Source organism: Buceros rhinoceros, unplaced genomic scaffold (assembly GCF_000710305.1).
Source record: "Buceros rhinoceros silvestris isolate BGI_N320 unplaced genomic scaffold, ASM71030v1 scaffold13749, whole genome shotgun sequence".
In the NCBI taxonomy this organism is placed as follows: domain Eukaryota; kingdom Metazoa; phylum Chordata; class Aves; order Bucerotiformes; family Bucerotidae; genus Buceros; species Buceros rhinoceros.
This window is the reverse complement of record NW_010433388.1, coordinates 8,295-29,667: the sequence shown is the minus strand read 5'-3', so window position 1 is coordinate 29,667 and position 21,373 is coordinate 8,295. Positions and strand designations below refer to the sequence as shown.

The 21,373-nt window shown below is 41.8% G+C and overlaps 1 protein-coding gene across 1 annotated transcript in view; it reads right to left on the bottom strand.

The window, feature by feature from the left end:
• The window catches only part of UTP20 (UTP20, small subunit (SSU) processome component, homolog (yeast)), a gene marked incomplete at its 5' end in the record, with an annotated part of 62,325 nt that overhangs the window by 33,161 nt on the left and 7,791 nt on the right, over positions 1 to 21,373 (bottom strand). The window contains 18 exons of the mRNA XM_010144091.1: positions 1,554 to 1,762; positions 2,291 to 2,457; positions 3,000 to 3,125; positions 3,660 to 3,745; positions 5,339 to 5,429; positions 7,188 to 7,388; positions 8,336 to 8,579; positions 9,260 to 9,339; positions 10,159 to 10,235; positions 11,885 to 12,043; positions 12,357 to 12,419; positions 12,847 to 12,997; positions 14,127 to 14,232; positions 16,635 to 16,723; positions 17,238 to 17,393; positions 19,111 to 19,289; positions 19,806 to 19,883; positions 21,317 to 21,373. The exon at positions 21,317 to 21,373 is cut by the window's right edge and continues 19 nt beyond it. Of these exons, the coding sequence (XP_010142393.1) occupies positions 1,554 to 1,762; positions 2,291 to 2,457; positions 3,000 to 3,125; positions 3,660 to 3,745; positions 5,339 to 5,429; positions 7,188 to 7,388; positions 8,336 to 8,579; positions 9,260 to 9,339; positions 10,159 to 10,235; positions 11,885 to 12,043; positions 12,357 to 12,419; positions 12,847 to 12,997; positions 14,127 to 14,232; positions 16,635 to 16,723; positions 17,238 to 17,393; positions 19,111 to 19,289; positions 19,806 to 19,883; positions 21,317 to 21,373 (2,319 nt within the window). The remainder of the gene's footprint in view (positions 1 to 1,553; positions 1,763 to 2,290; positions 2,458 to 2,999; positions 3,126 to 3,659; positions 3,746 to 5,338; positions 5,430 to 7,187; positions 7,389 to 8,335; positions 8,580 to 9,259; positions 9,340 to 10,158; positions 10,236 to 11,884; positions 12,044 to 12,356; positions 12,420 to 12,846; positions 12,998 to 14,126; positions 14,233 to 16,634; positions 16,724 to 17,237; positions 17,394 to 19,110; positions 19,290 to 19,805; positions 19,884 to 21,316) is intronic.

Here is a 21,373-nt window from a genome sequence, read left to right as displayed (position 1 = left end):
CACTCTTTCTTGAGCTTTTAACATCTCACAGGCTAATGAAGTGTTAAATTAAGTTCAGACAAATGACAGTCTGTCACTCTGCACATCACACAATGACAGGATTACTGTAGTAACTCTAACAAAATATGACTATCTCAGCAATGAATGAAGCAGCTTTTAAAACCCTTTTCCGAGTTTAAATCATGTAGACACATGCAATCCATTGTTTAAGTTAGACTGTGAACTGTTGCTGTCCTAAAATTTGCTCATGCCCTTCATAAATGAAGACATTTATAACATTCTGTGCAGCCTGCAGGCAACTATGGGACCTTGCATGCCACCTGACTGCAAGGGCTTGCTTTGTTTGATAGACTGTTTTCAAGGCAAGTTCTAACCTCAAATGCTCACAGTCAGGTCTTGGCAAGAACACACGGTGGCAAAACATTCATCACCTAACACCACTTGCTCAGTCTATCATCACATAATTGCTTTCAACGCACCACTTGCTCAGTCTATCATCTCATAATTCCTTTCAACACCGCAGTGATGATGATGACTCTGCAGTTTGCTTGTTTCGTACTTAATATACGACCAGGCTCTGCATCAGGCCAGATTCGAGCCTTCCTTTTCCTATTTGGATTGAAGCCTAGCAAAGGCACTGGTTTCAGAAAGGGAGAAAAGCCTGGCTCAGTGTCACAGCTTCCAAACAGCTGGCAGCAGAGCCTCTGAGCTAGCTGGGCTAGAGCTCAGTGATCTCTGTGCTGCTCTCCTGGGCACAGGGGCAGCAGTATGCCAACACGCCCCATCTTTAAAGCCAATCTTTAAGGGAATGTTTTCCTCACCTGACCCTTTTGGCATGTACAGCCATTGCACAGCAAGTGGAAAAGAAAAAAGAAACATTTGGAGTGCTCTGCAGATAGATACCTGGCTGAGACCAAATTGTGACACTGAGCTTAGCATGACTATTCCTGATATAAGAGCCGAACATGCCTCTAGTGTGCTCAACACATGGCTGGTAGCCATGCTCTCCCTGTGTCCTTTCACAGGAGACAATCACTGTAGATAATCACCCACCACCCACAATGCTGAGCTCCCCTGGGGTCTAGCACTGCAACAAAACACCTCAAGACAAGTTTTGCTCTGAAGTCCTCTAGGCAAGGAACTTTAAATCCTCTCTCTCCCCTGCTCAAACGTTTTATCCTTACAGCCAAGAAACTACATCTTTAAGGCCAATTTCAACTTCCAGCCATAAGATCTTGTTATAAACTTAAAACAAAGCATTTAGCTCTCCCCTACACCCATCTCTCCACAGAGCAGGCAGACAGCAATGCAGAGATCACCTCCAACTGTCTCTCCAGTAACTCGAACAAAAATTCTGCCGGCACTGCCTGAGCCCCCTAGCACTTTCAGACAAATATCATTGGTCTCTATTTCAACAGACAACTAATTACTAAGCTTCACTCCATGCTTGCATTAAACACGTTTACCTGAAGCAGTGAAGGTATGCATACATGTGCTAGCTAAGGTGAGGAGGAGGGCAAGGAATTTAATTTAAATGTTTGTACATGTTGTACCTTCTCTCTTTGCTGGAGGATGCAGGATATCACAGCAGTCATGCAGAGCACAATCTGTAGAATTTCGGGCAGGTACTGATGGATCAAATGTCCCATGTTTTTCAACACAACTTCAAGACTGTTCAAGAGGCTATGCTGACGCCCAAGAGGCAGGACTTTAGCCAAATCCAGCTCCGACATACTTTGAAGCACTGCAGTGTGGCAAGGCCCTGTGATAGGCAAAAGGACAGCAACTTATCTAGAGAAGCATTATGAAGATACCCACTACTGAAAATAATTTTAAATGAAAAATAGTCAATACAATCTGGCCCTAAATTACACATCTTACATTCAACTTTTTAAATAACGATGGCTCTGAGTGTCCATCTGCCTGTGACACTCGGACATCTCCCACGGCTACACTATCAGAGCACTTTGCAATCTCTGTTCATTGCCATCATAGGCAGGGTAGCCTATGATGCCAGTGATTGCTCATTCCTGTCCTGCTAACAGCTTACTTGCACAGCTGCGGCAAGTTCATTCAGTATTTCTGACCTCCGACCTGTAAAACAGAGCAATCACACTTTATAAAGAAAAGCTCAAGGGAATCCCAGTCCTTACCAAAAGTTTACTTTTATCGTTCCAAGGCACTGTTGGAGACAAACTGAAGCACAAAACAGTACTAAGCATTATTTATCCTCCCACATTTCTACCCATCAGGAAGTACCATACCCTCAGGTTCCATTGCGTGTACCTACCATTACTGTATTGCTTCACAGCTTCAAAGAGTAGATCCAAGAACATCCGTATCTCTTCTGGCAGTGAGCCAGCAAGAAATCGCAGAACGATTGACATGCGAGTGCCCGCTGAAGACTTGCCCTGTGTTTTGGTTCCTGTTTTGTTTCTCATTCTACCATAGAGAATTCTTCAAGAGTCAAAAAGAGGTTGCATTAGGTTTCAGCAAGTCATCTGTTTCCCAGCCTCTTACACTGCAGGAGAAACTCCACTTAAAAATATTCTCTAGTGAGAACAAGCTGAGTGGAAGACCCCCCTTCAAGGTCTCCACTGAATTACTACACATTGCCCAAAACCACCTGCTGAAAGATCCACTTCTACTACTACAATGGAAGCTTTGCTGAAGACTTCAGGTATAAAAGTAGTTATCTGCACGATAACTTGCATCACTGTATCTTAAGTGGCAATACTCACTGAACTGAAATGTTCTCACAGTTCTCTGCAAGACTTAGCAGAAACAGTATTTACCAAAATGCTGTTTTAAAGAAAACTCCATTTGCATAATACAAATGTGTTAATAAGGAAACCATATAGAACACGACAAATTAAGTCATCAAACTATACCATTAACAACAGGTTTATCTCAATTGTTGTGAATGAGAAGCAGCAGCGTTACATCTCTGCTCATGGTACTATGACATGAAACTTTTAAACCCACATTTCATGACACACCTCATAAGAACAGGGATGAGATCTGGCCGATGCTCCGTTTTGACTACTGCAGTCTCCTCAGAAATACTGAAATGGACTATTTCTTCTTTAAAACTCTTGTCATCCAGTAGCCTTTGCAAGTTCTCCCTGAGAGTAATAAACATGATTTGAGGGCAGGGAGTGGTTATAAAAATAACAAGACACACATGCTTCTATATCTAATTACATACATTAAAATTACAATGTTCCCACCCTTTTTTAAAACAAATGTTTAAAAAGTCAGCAAGTGCAAGCTAATTATGTAGGAAAGTACACCCTGGACATTCTGAAGAGATTATTCAACCACAAACTACAGTTTTATGCTGTCACTTTCTCTGGGTAGTTATAAATCATGAGTACAAAAAAATCTCTTTAAAAATGATGCAACTAAGAAGCACACACTATTCTGGGACAGAATGAAAGTGTTGCCATTTTCCTGTAAGTGAAAGAGAGACCAACCAACCTCAAGACCTCACTTCCTGTTTTAGACAAGAAATACACAACTAGCTAAAATTAAAATTTATACATACATCATGGACAAATACAAGAAAGACTCTCCCTTTGAGGCAACCAACCCCAAGCAGGGTTCTGATATGACAGCAGGCTCATCCACAGGTGCAACAGTATCATAAAAGCTTTTACCTGTACGGCAGTAGATGAGGATGCTTGTATGTCATTAAACAGTCAAGAGCTATTCTCTGTACGCTCTGGTCTTGATGGGACAGTAACTGCAAATGACAAAAGAAAGAAAATTAGTTCCTACCTAGAAGACAGAAGCACTTACTGAAAACAATGAAACAACCCAAAGGCTCTGAGCTCAAGCTCAGACTAATTTGCCAAAATGAAAACAGAATGTATGTGCCGCCTGTATAAAGCCAAGATGCAAGTACACAACTGTCACTCAAAAAGCAGACGTAGTTGCTGGTAGTTCATATATACTTTTCTCCTTATCTACATAGGATAGTTCTAATACTTGGTTTTTCATAATCGTCTTTTCGACCACTGCCAGTTTGTGTTTTCAACCTCCAAAACCAGTTACCAGTTGTGCATTTGCAAAGGCTGGATTAAAAGGCAGACTACCCAAACCATTCCAAGACACCTGTATTTCTTTCCTGTGATGAACACAAAATACTCGTAAGACTTGATATGCAAAGTCTCACTGAGATTTGCCCTCTCTTGAAGATGATTATTCTCATAACTTAGGCATTAAGAAATACATACCATTTCCCCAAGCAACATCCTTATCAGTTCTTCAGTCTCCTACCAAGTAGCACAAGCTAGAATCATCAAAAGCAACTTCGCCATGACATCCCTATGCCAGATGGACACACCAACCATGACAACACACGTTAAAGACACAGAAACGGCCAAGAGTAAGTGATGAAGTAATCTCTCTTATGTCAGGCTGTTCTTCTCACACTCTTTTGACCTGTACACATCTGATCACTATTTTCCTAAGAGTACAGGCAAGCAAACACATGAACCAACTCTCTGCTTAAGCTAAACTCTGAGGTGGACTAAAAAAAAGCAGATGTTCATCAGAGATTCTTAGATTTGGGAATTATTGAATGGACCTACCAAATCCCACACCAGGTGCCAGGTGAAACCCAGAGAACTAACAGGTTTGTACCATTTACTATGGTTGCACAGCTCCCAGACTGCAGTCTCAGACAACACAAATTGGGAACAATTAGAGCAAACCACAATGATCTGAATAAATCCTCAGATCAGAACCAACAAAACCCAGAAAAATGAATAAATTTCTGTTTTAAGGAGTGTAGGATAAAGAGTTAGACACCCTCTTCAGAGTCATATTTTTGACAATTCCTTCAGGGAAATCCTTCAAAAAGGAATCACACTAAACTGAATATTCTTCAGGAAGAAATTGTTTTCTTTGTTTGATGAAAAATGATCTGTAGTTCACATTGACCATATTCTTTGTAGACACAACACTATAGGATGAGGACAAACCTCTTCGGGTCTTTGCCAAGCTTTGCATTCAAAATCCTCTTCCAGATCTTGCTGCACAAATGGAACAGACTCCCTCTGCAGACACCCTCCCACCTTTCCAAAGACCACAATTTGTCTGCTGCCCGATCTGCCTGCATGAGTCACTCCTGGCAAACTAAGCCAGGTATCTCAAGCAGGTCTTTACTAAAGGGGCTTATTTCAAGTAAAGACTGCTAGGAAGCCCTCTCAAAGACAGCTCCTTTTATGGCTGGTTCATAAAATGACAGGTTTTTGCAGTCTGAAACACTTCATTCAAATGAGAATGAGTGCATTTATTAGCAGTAATTCTAAAAGCCAGCAAATAGTATCACCTGGGTGTATAGCGCATTCAACTTCTGCTCCAGATACAATGCACGAGGATTCGAGAACTTAGAGAAGACTTGTAAGTGGGCTATTAGCTGCCTGTAAAACAAACCAGAACAATTATATTTTTAAAAGACCAGAAGAGACAATCCTGCATTATCATAAACAAATGGAGAACATACTATTAAAAATTATTAACAAGAAAGAAAAAGCAAAACACAACACAAGAGGATTGCAAGTCTACAGACTTCCATTTCAGAAACACAGGAAGAGATAGTCTGTTCCCTCCCCTAAGCAGCTCCCTCCAGATGTCATTTCACTGCACAGAGAAGGCTGTTTCCTCACTAGCACTAGATAGGCTTAACTTTTTATAAGAAAGGAATACAAACAGTCAGGATGCAGCTTACTTTTCTCTGCCAGTCCAGCCTGGAACACCAAACAGGTGAATTTACTGCTTTATTTATTCACTTGTCCCATTTCACTCCTATCAACATGAAGGGCTACATTTAGCTATGGACTGTGCTGGACTTAGGGCAGGCTGCAAGCACAGATGGGAGTCAGTTCAACTAGAAGCGGCTGCGTGACCCCTCATCTGCCCCACCTCCACTTTGTGGGGAAAAGAGAGTTGACCAGGATAAGGAAGGTGTGAGATCTCCTCTACCACATGTGCTGTGTCCTCATCTAGCTCCTCGCCTTGGTAGTTTACACTGAACTCTCCAAATATTTAGCTGGGCCACCCTCCTCCGTGGCTGGGCTCAGCCAAAGGACGAGCGTGATGCCTTCTGGGAAACCCACGCCGAGGTGGGGCAGCTGTGGGTCCTCCCACTGCCTCAGACAGAACTCATGAGCTGCAGTGTGCAGCCCCACGAAGGCTCTCCCATCACAGCGTAAGCCTGACTGCATGAACTAGCCAGGACGAAGACGAAGAGAGGTCACTCCAGAAGTCATTAACATGCCCCTAGTAAATCTTTAATGTTTTTGTTACTGCTACCAGGAACTAATATTTCCACTTAAGTACATGGAAATTTTGAGAAGGAGGTTGAAAAAAAAAAAATCCTAGACTGTCACTGTATTTTACCTGCTGCTAATTTGCAGATACAAGTCAGAATCTGGGAACAAAACAAAACACCTATGACACCTGGGATTAAATGACAACTCAGATTACATATCAAATGCTCATTGTGTTCTAACACGTAAGGTGACATCTTGAAGGTCTTTGTCATTACAAGGCCATTCTTTTCATAAAAAGTGGCAAAAAATAAATTTTTGTAACTTATTTGTAGTGGACATTTGACAGTTCATAAAGGTAAAATTGTGGAGAATTTATGTAAAGCGTCACTTTCTCAATGTATTCAGCACTGCAAACAATGACATTACGACAGCGCGCAGCTTCAGTCTAAAATACCACCAAATAAAAATCTTTGTCCCTCAGAAGACCAGGTCTAAGATTCATAACAGGTAGGCAATGGCGTAATATGAAAAAAAACTACATGAATGGTCTCATTTTTCAAAGTGTTTGGCAATGCCAATGGTTTACAGACAAAGAGAATCACACACGGAAGCCAGGATAATGCAGGTACAATGGCCTCCAAAAACTTTAGAATGCCTTCAGACCACCACATAATTTTTGCTTGAGTAGCACAAACCATGGACTGTCAGCAGGTAATGAGACACTGAAAAAAACCTGGGCAGGGTCTTTGGATGTTTAGTACTGTGCAGGCAGAATTTCTGACTCTGAAGTGCAAGCAGCAGAAGAAAAACGAATATATACAAAACCAAATATTTTTATCTCAACATGATCAGCTGAAATCTGCCTTTCCGTGAAAGCACTAGCAAGGGAAAACTAAAAATACTTACTTAGCAGCAGCTCTTCTTGTTTTCTTTCTCAAAAGTCCTACCATAATCGGTTCCTCCTCTTCCTTTTCTTCCTCCTCCTCCTCCATAGCAACATCATTCACCTCTTCACCAGGTATTTCTTTTGCTGCTACTGTACCACTAGTTTTCTTACTAAGATCCTGAGATGGAGCCACTAATGAATCTGCGGGGTAATACTCATTTCTATGTTAAAAAAAAAAAGGAAGAAATTAAGCAGCATAGCATTTGTCAGGGTTTCAGGGCAAGAACAACTAAAAACTCCACAATCTTCCATTCTCATTATTAATGGCACTGTGTCTTGGGACACTACATGGCTAAAAACTCCCCAAGAAGCACATTACAGCAAGTATATGATGCTTTGCCTACAAGTTGCAAAGATACAAGACAGTGACAAAATACACTAAAGGAGACTAGAGTGCCTGGAGGAGACAAGAAGAGACATGAATTGCTAAATTTCTAGAGGTCTGTAAAGAGGTTATGTGGAGAGCACAGGAGCTGTGTTTGCTGGAGAGGGTAGGGGAATGGTGAGTATGGCTGTGTGAGAGTAAGAGTGGAAACTAACCTACAGTATTGTTCAATTTTTTGAGGAAGGCAAGCAAAACATAGGCTTTCTAATCATAGAAAAGGAATATCAGAAACCTTCCCATGGCATGAGATCACATCTACCCCAAGTGCATCATACTATCTGATATGTGCACACATGCAAGCACACCATTGCTCTCCCTCCAGGGGCAGGAAACTGAATCAGCCTCTCACAAAATTGGTGTTTTCCTGATCTTGGTCTTTCGCAATTCCAAATTAAAAAGTATTTTCAATTAAAAAAAAAAAAAAAGAACTTTATTTCCACTGAAATCACTCCCTAATGGAGTAATGAGGCTGTGACAGTGGCAAGTCAATAAATGAGAGACTGAGCAGCAGAAACTTACTGCCAGTTTTATTTCAGCCTGCTCTTGTGTGATATTTCTGACAGAATCCACATTTCAGTCAAAAAGTTATCTTAAGCGGATACAGACATCTCAACAGCCATGCATTCAGGAAATAAAGTTTGTAGCGAACTAGCCACAGTCTTCAAGCTTAGCGACACATTGCTTTCCATGTGTCCTCTCAACTGTAAAAGAAATCTTATTCACCTAATAAATCTCAAAAGAAGAGGTGAAAGTTCCCTCGACCGAGGCTCCACTCGGTCCGGAAAATTATCCAGTGCTTTCCACAATAGGAAACGGAAGTTTGTGTGATCCAGCCGTTCACTGCAATCTGTTCTAGTCCTCAGCTGCTCCAGGAAGACAGTCCCCACCCCTCCTTCTGGCATCTTCTCGCTTTCTGTGTCAGCAATGCTTTCTTCCTGTTCATCTAGTTCATTTTGCAGCTCCATTTCTATAGAATCGATAAAGAAAATCTCTTTGGGTTACTTCATAATCACCAGTAGCAAAGGATCAGTCCCCTATTACAAAAGTAATACTTCTGGTGACCTGTTCAGACAACTGTATTTAACACTGACCTAGAAAACCTGCATTGTTTAGCAAGTATTGTACTGACACATCCCTGCAATATACCTCAGTTAAGCTTCGTTCTCTTGAATAACACAGAACTCCACAAACGGCTGCATGACCATGGCTCATATCTTGGAATCACAGATGGCATACACCTATAGGTAAACCTCAAGAGCACACCCAAGAAAGACGCTGCAGGAATTCCACTGAATCTACAGAGCGGAAAGATGGTCAGCCTCGTTATACTGTTTTTGTCATTGCTCCTGACCAGTCTCGGCAGAGCCACCCTCAAGCAGGGACGAAATCGCTGCATGCCTTCCCAAAACCCACAACTCCTTCCTGTAACGCAGGTGCCTTTTCTATCTGTTTCTTGGTGTTTAGGACAGAAGGACACAGTTTTCTTCCAAGCCTCTCCATTCCTGCCCTGGACATAATGCTGGTAGTCAAGAGCCATAGTTATGAGTTTCCCCATCACATGTAAATTCACGGCATATAAAACCACTGTCATGTCATTCACAATTAGCTGGGTCACTGTCATAACAACATTTAGGAGCTGTGACTTACCAGCATAGGTAGCAGCTCTCTCCAAGTGTTCATATAAGACCTTCCAGAACTGTTTATTCTCCATTTCCTTTGCATGAGAGCTACCAAAGGAAGAAGAGCATGAAATCAAAAGGAAAACAATAAAAGCCATGCATCACTCGGCATGTTAACAAGAGGCTTTGATCACGGCTTTAATGTGGGCGTCCAAAGACAGGACATCTGAATGATACAGCTGTAGCACCTCCTTGCCTTTACTCATGGATCCCAAATGTCAAGTGTTATTAAAATAATCTGGTTGTATCTCATGACTTCAAATGAACTCAAATTGAGTAAAAACGTTCTTAAGCTTTCTACTGACTTCTGTACAGTAACATCATATAGAACCAAAGGAAGAATTAACATGGACTTATCTTCTGAAGGGCTGGTTTAATTTTTTTTATTAATTCCCTAGTTTGAAGGGGAAAAATCCCATCCTTTTTAATCACACAACACAGAGAAAAAACCAGGAAGATAAAGTCATGCTGAAAGCAGACACTGATTTCAGTATCTAGCTCAGCTGTCACCACAGTAAGTCTCCCCTACTCTGTAGTAGGATTTAACAGTTTTCCAGTAAGAACAGAAAAAGGGAAAATGAGAGGGGCTTCTTGCTCCTTTAATCACTTGTGATACACTAATTAAATCCTGCTAGCTTTGACTCAAAACTCTGATGCTATTTGACTATATTTGTTTCAAGTTGCCTTTAACAGTAAGAAAAATCAGAAACTAAATTAACACAGGTTATGATTTGAGAGATCAAATTCATTTCAGAAGATTTCACATGAAGGGTGGACATTTTTACATCTGCTTTTGTTCATCAAACAATGGAAGGAAATGTTCTGAGAGACAACTATGGATTGCAGCATCCAACCACATATACTCACGTTATGAGTTCAATTACAGGATCCCAGAGAGGGCTGAAGTTAATATAAAGCATTCCCAGTAAATACCGAAGAGGCACCTGGAGTGACATACAATACCATCTTGTTGAGATGCAAGAAAAACCCAATAAAGACCAATCAGCCTCCTCTAACTTTTCTTCCTCTGAAAGAGGATCAAGAAAGTTGTCAGAAGAACTACAAGTAATGAAGCAAGTCACACACATCATTATTCCTCGTCTCCAGGCTGCATAAGAAGATCTAGAGCCCTGTAGCTCACTGTAAGCTGCACTGAGATCTAGTCACCATACCTACACACCTTGAACGTGCAAAAGCCAGTTCAGCACAGCAGATGTTCTGGATTGCCTGACTCCCTCTTGAACTTTAGGGATGTCATAGAAGCATTAGGGACCTCAAAAAAGGAAAGTTTGTCTTGAGGAGTCTTCATTGCAACAGGCCTAGAAGCATGTCCTCTGGACTGGCTCCTTGCTGATCAACATGCATTACAACTGACTTACAACCCTTCCTCACAGGAGCTTACAAGTCAAGGTAAAAAATTTATACAGGTAGAGCAATAGCCAGAAAAATAATAAGAATAAAAAAACCTGGCCCACCAAATCTATGAACTCTGTGCTGGTTTTGGCTGGGGTAGAGTTAATTTTCTTCACAGAAGCTGGTATGAGACTGTGTTTTGGATTTGCTCTGCAAAAACTGTTGATAATTTAGGGGTGTTTTCATTATTGCTGAGCAGTGCTTACACGGAGTCAAGGCCTTTTCTGCTGCTTAACCTGCCCCACCAGTGAGTAGGCTGGAGTTGCACAAGTTGGGAGGGGACACAGCTGGGACAGCTGACCTCAGCTGACCAAATGGATGTTTCATACACTGTATAATGTCATGCTCAGCAATATAAAGCTGGGGGCAGAAGAACAAAGGCAGGGTGACATTCAGAGAGGTGGCATTTGTCTTCCTAAGCTACAGTTATGTGCGAGCCCGGCTTTCCTGGAGATGGCTGAACATCTGCCTGACAATGGGAAGTGGTGAATGAATTCCTTGTTTTGCTCTAGTTGCATGCGTGGCTTTTGCTTTACCTCCTGAACTGTCTATAACTTAGCCTATGAATTTTCTCACTTTTACCCTTCCAATTCTCTCCTTCATCCCACCAGAGGGGGAGTGAGTGAGAGGCTGTGTAAGACTTAGTTGCCAGCTGGGGTTAAACCACAACAATCATTTAACTAGTAAAATAGTGAAACTTCCAAACCTAGAAAGTAAGGTCCCCTTTAGCTCAGCAGCAGAGGAGATTCAAAACAGGCATACAAGATTTTAATCCAGCAGCAAGATCCAGAAGCTAGGCTCTCCAATGGTCAATGCGAGTCCTATCAATGTTCAACCACACTGACGGTATGGCGAGGTCATGATTTAAAGTTTGCTCATGACTCACTTCTCCACGGAATCATTTGCCTTCCCTTCCACAATATCAAAACCTGATTAATCTGGCTGTGGACCACTTGTCTAGATATCATTGTTGTTCTACTAAATATCCAAGAGAACACAACAGTTCCAAGAACAAAGGGAGCTGCGATCCCTACTATCAAGTTGTCTAAAACTTAATCTAGGAACTAATTGATTTTTTTTATGAACTCTTATTAAAAACTCTGCAATCCATGTGATGGAGAAAGAATATTCTTTTGAATTAAAGGAATGTGACAACTGCATTTCAACAGTAACTACTTACCTCCTGCAAAGATCCACTTGGTATTGCAGCCTGCACTATGTCACATCTTAGTTTCCTCAAATGGAGAAGTTTCTCTCTGTAATCATTCACTGTTGCTGGCACAAGTTCTGCTTGGAGCAATATTGCAAATACTGGCTGGAGTTCCCCTGTGCCATCACCCTGAACAGACAAGTGACATGCATTTTGTTAAGAGTATCCTCTTCTCATTGAAAGGTATTTCAACAAAACTACACAGAGTCCCTGTCATTTTGGACCAAAGAACAAAGTCAAGGGACTTGCTCTGGTTTCCACCACCTAGGTATCAAAACTTACACATCTGAAAACATCAGGAGGCATGGGAACAAAGAAATAAAAGTGCAATGTGAAAGCAAAAAAGCAGAGGACAACCTCTACCAGACAAATGCTTTGTTTCTGCAAAGTGGAAAACAGTTTGTACACAACTTTCAAATGTTAAATAAAGTTTTCAGCCTACCTCAACCTGTGTAGAAGGCAGATTTTCAAAATGGTTTAGAATACGAACAGTCAATAGCCGGACCTATCCAAAGCAGAAACATGTCAGAAGCATGCAGGAGAATGCAGGCTACACAGGAGGACACATACACATCTACACAGAGGTTAATGTTTTGTACAGGAGGCTGATTTCACTAGGTTCCTTCTAGAGCTGAGAAACAGATGAGCTCCTGTAGTCTAGCAGGCAATTCAAAATGACTACATTAAGCTCTTGCTCTAATTCACCTCTAGGGAAGAAGCAAGCCTCACAGGGCTAAATGTTAACCTCTGTTAACTCACGTTCCATGGCCGCCTCTTAAAAACAGACACAGTCCTAAACAAATAATATAGAAGCAATAGCTTTACACAGCCTAATGTTTCTCCTGTCAGCCTTTGTCGTGTAACTCAGTTTACTCAAATTACATTTTTAAAACACAAATTATCTTGCATGTGCTCAAAATAATCAAGAGTACCTTGGAAACACCAGTGGAAATATTGGGATGCAACTTCTCAAATAAGTCCATTAGGTTCTCTTGGGAAAGGGGTTCCTGGCAGCCACACAATGCCAACCTCGTGTAATAGAGATCAGCCAATAACAAAGCAGAGGGGTCTGAAGGAAAAGTGCTAAAACAAGAGTGTTTTATTAGCATACAGGGAGCACTGCAACAATACAGATATTTGAAACTAAGGCAGTAGTGATGACAACAGTATTAGAAAATTCCACATGACTTCAGATTCTGCTGGCACCAGCAGGCCAGTAAGTCAGACTTCACCAGCTTGCTGGCTTGTATCTTCAAAGCCCAATTATCTATTGCAGTGCAAGAGGCATGGGATTCCTCCTTTGTACCAATCAGACCTGTCATGCTGGTCCTCAAAAGCTTGACACACACACACAGCTGCATAAAACACATCTGCATAGGTCAGACAAGGGCTGCTGCTATCTCCAGGTGTTGATCAACTTCAGCAAAAATGAAAGAAACCAGGCTTACATGAGACACTGGGAATCCCGCCTGCTCACACCCTCAGCCCAAAGCTGGCAGAGAAGCCCTAGACTAAAGCTCGTTGCCCAGACTTCGCGCTTGATCTACGCAAGTTGCTTCATCTCCCTCATACCTCAGATATGGGCACCACGATTTCCTAACTGAACAGGATGTTTTGAAGCTTGCGCCACCAAAGACTTGGGGATGCTCCAGCCCAACAGTGATAGATTATAAATTTAGTAGGATTTGCTGGCGAGATATTAAGAGTCTCCTTCAATCCCTCCAGCCACTCAGTTAGGTGTGCTAATTGCAAGTAGAACAAAGTTACAATAAATAAAATGGAGCATACAAAACCTCCTCCCATTGTGCAGCAAGCACACACATGGGTATGTAAGGACATGGTGGAATCCCAGCGCTGCCAACAGACTGCAGAACGCAACTTTCAACACAACTCAACATGTGCTGTTCCTGTCTTTTTTATCGTTACAACATAACACAGTCACTAAGCATAGTGCTCCCAGGCAAAGTTGGCATCACCACATTTTGACACTGCAGCTGTCTAAGAAAGCTTCAGTTTTCATAGAAAATGTCACTGAACAGGCACTACATCTACCTGGTTCTTTACAAACAGTGCCTACAACTTTGCTACCCTTATATAACCACAACAATGAAGCACATGCCAGCTGAACAGAACAGGCAATGAACAAAGAGGTATTTAACAAGCCCTTACATAAAGGCAAAGTTGACTCTCGGCCACAACGGAGTATACTTACATCACCAAGCTCTTGACACGCTCCACAGGTAACAAACGGAGTATTTCAGAAGACTCTGCCAAACTAAGAAGTGTACTTACAGCTTGGCAGGCCACAAACAGGCTTCCTGGAGCAGAGAGAACAAGAACAGCCTGTATGTTTACTCAGCATTCAATGACTTGTGTTTATATGGTGCTTGTCCTTCTGAAACGGCTAGTCACAGAAATAGGATAACACTTATATCCCAGAACTGGCATGTGTATTTTCTAACTATTATCACGACCCATTAAGGAAATTCTCCACTGGCTATCAAAGTAAGTGCCTACTTGAGTGAACCAGCATTGAACGCTGTGAGCAGCTCCCAGTTTGCATCTGTTTCCATCACACCCACATACACAGAGAGCAGAGATCTGTAGCTAAGCACTGTTGCAGTGTCTAAGACAGCTCTACGCTATAAATAGCACTTAGAAATGAAGAAATGCTGTCCAAATCGTTACAAATGCAGCAAAATAGAAGCAAAAATATATTTTGATGCTACCAAACAGATGCCTATAAACTTCGGCACTTCAGCAATGCACTACTATATAAGATCTTCAAAGCTGTCCCATGCTAGCAAATGAAAGGTGGGTTTCTGAATTTTATTACCTTTCCAAACCTCTCAGCCTCCTTTAGAGATGGAGGGTTTCCCAGAAGCACAGGAGAACTAAAGCCCTTCCAGGCAGGGAAGGGGAATTCCTTTCCCCTGACACTCCTAGGTTAGCACGTTGACTGTTTCGTAAAACAAAAATAAAGAATTCCCCTCTCCTTCATATATTCCCCAAACAGAAGAAACACTGTTCCTAAACCAGGCAAACTGAATAAAGTTTTTAAAGGGTGTAATTTTCTTACATGCTGCCAGCTGCCATGGAAAAGAAGGGGACGTGAGCATTAATTTCCCTATTATTCCTTCGAAAATATCCCTCCATTCCAAGTTGCTTAATTCCCCAGGTGTGTACCAAATCTGCTCACCTGTAACCTCTCTAAGAAGCTCCTCAAAGAGAGGAGAAGAAACAGCAAGTAACAGCAGGATGAAGCTTTCTGCATCTATAGTCTAACGGCACAGATTCCCAAACCATAATCGACATGCCACTGGGTAGTAAGTGGTACTGCCCAGACAGCAGCTCCCACCTCACTACTGACATATCTGTATGATCAACACGGTAAGCACTTCCACAGAGGCAGTTAGTGCTGAACAGCTGCCAGGGGTAACTTGCTGTTGCTCTGTCCCAGTTTGCAAGCCAGCTTCCCTGCAGTCCACAGCAACTGCAGAAATTCTAACACCCAGTTCTGGGACCTGTACTTTGCCTCAGATGTCAGAAGCCAGGAAGGTCAAATAGAGAGCACAGGGATGAGGTTGGCTTGCAAGGAGTAAGTAAGAGGAGACTGAAGTCTTAGTACAAGGTGAAGGAATTCTAGAGATTATATAGCTGGAAAGAATGTTGGAGAATGAAGAAAGTGTTTGGGAGGGGGTGAGGAAAATCAAGCAAAGAAGTGTGGGATGGGACAAGAGGAGGAAGGAGTGTAGGACTGAGCATGCATTTGTTTTCTTTTCTCTTATGGGCAAAGGGAGAAATAGTAATGTGCCTCTTGCTCACACACAGAGCTGGCATAGAGCTGCTACTACTGCCAGCAAAGATGAGATGCAAGAAAAGAAAGTCCGGGTATTTTTTTTATAGAAAAAGTGCTTTGCCACTAAAATAATCACGACAGCATGCAAACCTTCAAACAGGATAGAAGAAAGGGCTAGATCAAAAAGATCCATGCTTGACAAAGACTAGGGAAGAAAAAGCAGCAGAGCCAAGTGGTGATACATTTAGGAATATTAATAAAGGGTTTACAAAGGTAAAAGATCAGACTCTAGACAAGCCGTTTCAAATGAAGGAACCTGGGGCATTCCAACACTTGCTTATACTTTGGCAAAAGGCCAAATACTTGCAATCCCCCTGAATAACAACTGCCCTGCCCAATGCAAGCTCAGTTAAAACAATTTTTTTCTGATCAGAGAAGGAAGACAACCAGTGACCACCCATGTCTGGAGGAAAGATGGAGCATTTTAGAATTGGTGCTGTCACTTCGGTCAGAGATGGTAATGTCCCAAACTCTGCTCCGAACTATAGGTTTGGAGTAGTCTAATTGGAGCTTGTGAGTCAATAATCTCTCCTTCATTTTACTGCTTCAGCCTGGATCTGGTTTAGATTGACTTCCATACTCTCTTTTCTCACTTTTTTCTTTTCCTACCCAATTATCTCTGTCCTCCACTTTGCAGAACATCTGCTGCCTCATTATCATTATCAACAGCAAATGCAGAATCCTTTCCTGGAGGGCATTTCCTCCCAAGCTTTGCTCTTCTAGCTTTACTTGAGCTGGTCAATAAATTTGAATACAATGTTACTGATACTCATTTTCACGCTTTGTGTAATCAGAAAAACTGTCTTTTTTTTTTTTTTGTATCACCAAAAAGCAAATAAACAGGAAATAACTGTAACTAACCTTTGCAGAGGCTTCCTTTGTCAATGGCTGTGAAGAGAGAGTCTATAAAACTTGTCACATGGGGCAGAATGTTTTCTTTGTCCATCGGTCTGTCCAAAATAAATGGGAAGACTTTTACTTGTGTTACACCTACATACATAGGAAAACTTTCTTTCACGTCTATCTCGTGTTAAATTACAGATAGCTCACCCCAAGTCTGAAACCAGTGGCAAACCATTTTTGCTATTTCTGATTCACAATTTAAGTTGTTGCATTTCCAACACCTTATGCCACTATTTCTTCCATGCAAGAACACTGTAATTATTGAAAGAAAACACTGTCTAGAGAGGACAGTGCTTAAAACACAGAAACAGAAACATGTCAAGAACATCTCTATGTACTAGAGCACTACATTTTGGGAGTAGGTGATCAAAAAACTGATAATCTATTCTTGATTTACTAGAGTCATGGTATTTCCACACAGCAATTTTTGCCTTCTAACCCTGATTTCCCCAAGCTAGGGTAGTAATTAGTGTCCTTCCCTTAGTCAAATGATTTCTGACAGATAGTGAACTAGACAGTATTACAGAAATGTGGTAACAGTACCTAATACCTTACCCTTACCTAATATGTGGCAGTACAACCAAGGCAACCCAAGCCCGTGAAAGGGCAGTGATGTCCTCCTTCTCCGGTAAATGGATTAAAGACAGTATATGATCCAACGCCGGTACTTCTGCCCTTCCTCCTTGTCTTTTACTTGTTTGTTGCCTTGTATTGGAGCTAAAAATAAAACCAAACGTTTTAGTAACCCACCACTGCTTATCAGAGATTCTTTCTTCTCCTCCCATGAAATTCAAAATTATGTTTGCCACTTCTAACAGAAAGCACTTGGATAACCCAAGGGATTTTTTTCTTTTCAACATCCTCCGCAGCACAAAAGCCCAAATCAACAAGCCTAACAGCAGGTAGAAAGGGTTGACACCATCCTGGAATATATGAACTTCAAATACTTCACACCGCATGGACAGCAATCTTCCCATTCCACCCAGTGCTTGCAAGACCACAGGTAGAAGGCTGCATAGGTCCCACCTTTCAAGGAATACAGAAGCTAACAAAAAGACAGCATCAAGAATCACCGGAGTTTTAAGAAACAAAATTTATGAAATAAACCTCAAGGAGTTAAGATTGTTGTCTCAGAGAAAGATGATTTCAGATGTTTCTGATGATCAAAGTCTGTCATTTGTAAAAGCTGGATGCAGCTCTTTATGTTCTTTATGTTCTCTGCAGATAGGATAAGCAGCAATGGATTTAAACTGCACTAAAGGAAGTTTCATTCACACACTGAGGACCGGGAAAAAAACCAACCACCAGACACCTATGTAACCATAAAGACAGCAAAGTACTGGCACAGACTGCCAGAGGCAGCTTGGGAATCTTCAGAATTGGATTATTTAGTAACAGTTTGGTCAGACATTATTCAGAACTAGTTCATGACTTGCTAATTCCATCCTAGGTAGGAGATGAGGTACGCACGTAGGAGATAGGGTATGCAACTCTCGAGATGTCTCCCAGCCCTAATTTCTACCACTAACAATGCAGGAGCACAAAAAAGTCCCAGGTAGGACCAAGGTCCTCTCAGCTATGTACACCACGCCACTGAAAATCCAGAGAGATCAACAAAGAAAACGGGAAGAAAACCAAATTTAATTATTTTGATTCATCCTTCTGTTCCCTAAACTCTAACACGTCCATTCTATTAAACAAAAATAGGAAAACCCCACAGAGTGGCTTCCTTTTAGGGAAGACAAAACCTTTCAAAAAAGGCAATAATACAAGTCAGCGGTCTGCAGGTGAAAGAATTACTGAGCTACAGTGATTAGAACAACATTTATCAGTAGATTAATAGTGGTCATTCTGTGCTTGACAAGGGTTACCCCCAATTTTCCCAAAGAGGCTCTAGGGGAAAAGCAACCATTTCATTGCCACAAAGCTAGCCTTGCAACTAGAAGCAGTCAAGCCGTGCCAGCACAGTGCTGTATTTGGATTAATTACAAGCCCTTTGGTAGCCAGCTGTGCTCTATGGTAGGACTACAGCACTGCTGCCAAGAAAGCTCCTGGACGAGACTTATGCATACAGGGAAGAAAGACGGGGCACAGGCAGGAGGTTAGTAATGATGAGAACCTGGACTGCAGCACTCACTACAAAGACTAAGGATGCAGCATGCATGTTGGTGGAACAAATCCCCATCAGATACCTACTGCAACATTCACTAGTCTTTTTATGCCAGTAATAACCTTTCCAAAGCAGTTACCTCTTCTCAAATAAGCTCAGAAACAAAAACAGGATCCTGCCATAACACCTGATTTGCAAATCTACCAGCAATGTCGCTGTTTACACAATTCCAGTAGATACTGAAGGGCAACTTAGCCCCGCACTGTCTTCAGGCCTGCAGCCATGCAGTTACATCTGGTGTTTGCTGAACTGGTGAAGTCTCACCTGACAGATGATTCAGTGAAAACGAGAGGATACTTTTCAAATGCCATTGAACCAATGGTAGGAGGCTCTGCTTTCACCAGAATGAGTTTAGCCAGAACTGCCATTGCCTCATCCTTTGTGAGGACATCTGTGCCAGAGAAGGAAGGCTCAATGTATTCTAGAAAGCATGGAAGAAAATGCTGAAGGGACAAAAACCAAAAATAATTAGAAAAAAAAATATCAAGGATTAGTAAGTTTTTTTAATCATGATCAAATTTATATGACACCAGCCACCAAGGAATCCAAACACTCACAAATAAGCCAGGAAAACACCAGACTTAACGGTCCTGGTGCCCTGAGACAAGAGCACGCAGACATCCTCTTATCCCAGCAGGGACAGTGATTTGATGCAAAAACTCATCTCATCAGGACATTCCAGATCCCTGACTTTATTTTCACCTCCCACTCCATTTCATTAATTGGATTCCTCCCAGATCAACAGTTCCAGGCCTGATCTATGAGACATCCCTTACTCTTCATTTCCACTTACCTTCTCCAGAACTCCTTCTCTTCTTTCCACCCATCACGAGCCCACCCCTTTAATTCCCAACAGACAAAAATGATTCAGCATACAAAGCAGGTGAATACACCATGGATTTCCCAGCTGTTCCCTCCGGCACCAAAAATAAACATAATGCACAAAGGCTTCCACTTACCCTCTCAAATTGTTTCATTGTAAACATCGCTTCGGAGAAGTCCAAAAGGAAGTGCCGCTCAAATCCACTTGCAAATACCTGCAAGATGCAAATGAGAAGTTGACAGGAACACATTAACAAGAGACATTTCATAGTCAAATCTCCGTTACCCGTGGGTCATTTTTTCTGGTTTATGAATCACCAATGCTTTGAACTCTGAGACACCCAGCCCAGTTCTCTGTTCACGGTTAGCAGGGTTTGTTAGTACAGGCACACACAGCAATACTGTTTCCAGTGACAGATCACTTAGAGAAAAGCAGAGTCCTTTTTAACAAACTTGCTAGATCCAAGCTGGGTCTGTGCAAAGACAGCTTAAGTATCTCTTCGGCATGATATGGAAAATGTAAGCTGAAAGTTCGGGGACTGCAGCATAGGCACGCTAAACAGTAGGAAAAAGGTTAATCCCCCAAAATCTTTCAACTCTGCATTTTTTGTGTGTATCAGGTCGCAGAAAGTTTACCGCCTCATGGGCGGAGCCAACCTCTGTGCTTCCAAGGGACCAATAGGAACAGTCCTTTGAGATACGCAGGATAAGTGCTCCTCAACAGAGATGTGCAACACAGAAATACACACCCAGATCTCCCTTTCTCATACCCTTCAGAAGACTCTTCCAGTTTAACAGAAGTCCACACAATCATCCCCAGTGTTTGAAGGACACACGTCTCCTGAGCAAAACCGGACTCATGCCACAGGCTTGTTGAATCTTACTTCAATGCAAGCCAACACTGAAGACCAGATGAAATCTGATCTTTTTTAAACAATTGCAACAGCTTTGTTTCCCCATTGTAAATAACATGACGTGTTTTCTTTCAAATATTTTTCCATATACACAATACAACTGCGGTTCACACTGTAAATTGCAAAATGATAACATACCATAACAGGAAAACTGAAGAATCAGCCCCCATAGTAGCTCCTCCTATTGAACCGTGCAACACTGCATTTGATAGGAATGTATGCAGCTAATCCTATCAATGCTTCAGGAACAGTGGTAGTACTGAAATACGCCTACCCCTGTACTTTCCAAATCAAACTGCACTCGCCTGAACCTTGTTCACAATGCTAAGTCATGCTCACTAAGTGCCTGGAAGTTTAGTGAAAAATGTACTTTTTTTTTTTCCCCCCACTAAGTCCAACTCACTGACTGGCTTTATATTCTGAGGCAGAACACGGCCCTTCTCCATTTTCCTTCCTATCTCTACAGAGGCCATAGGTGTGTGAATCAGTCTAGTCTTCATTACAATGATGTCTGTCACAGTAGCATTGTCATAATGACAGTCTATGTAAGACTGTCAGTGAGTCCCAAGACCTCAACAGACAATATTTAAGGCATTGGGCAGCATTATCCATGCAAGAAGGTTAAAGGGAATCTTATAGTGTATTTCCCAGCCTGAAGTGGTATGACCCATAATCAGCCTGCTCTAGGGAACTTGAACTCTGTGATTTCTGCTGTAAGCAGCAGTCTTTCTTACCTTCTCAATAGCTTCCTTGGTCAAAGAATCAGGCAAGAAAACATTCTCGGCCAGCAG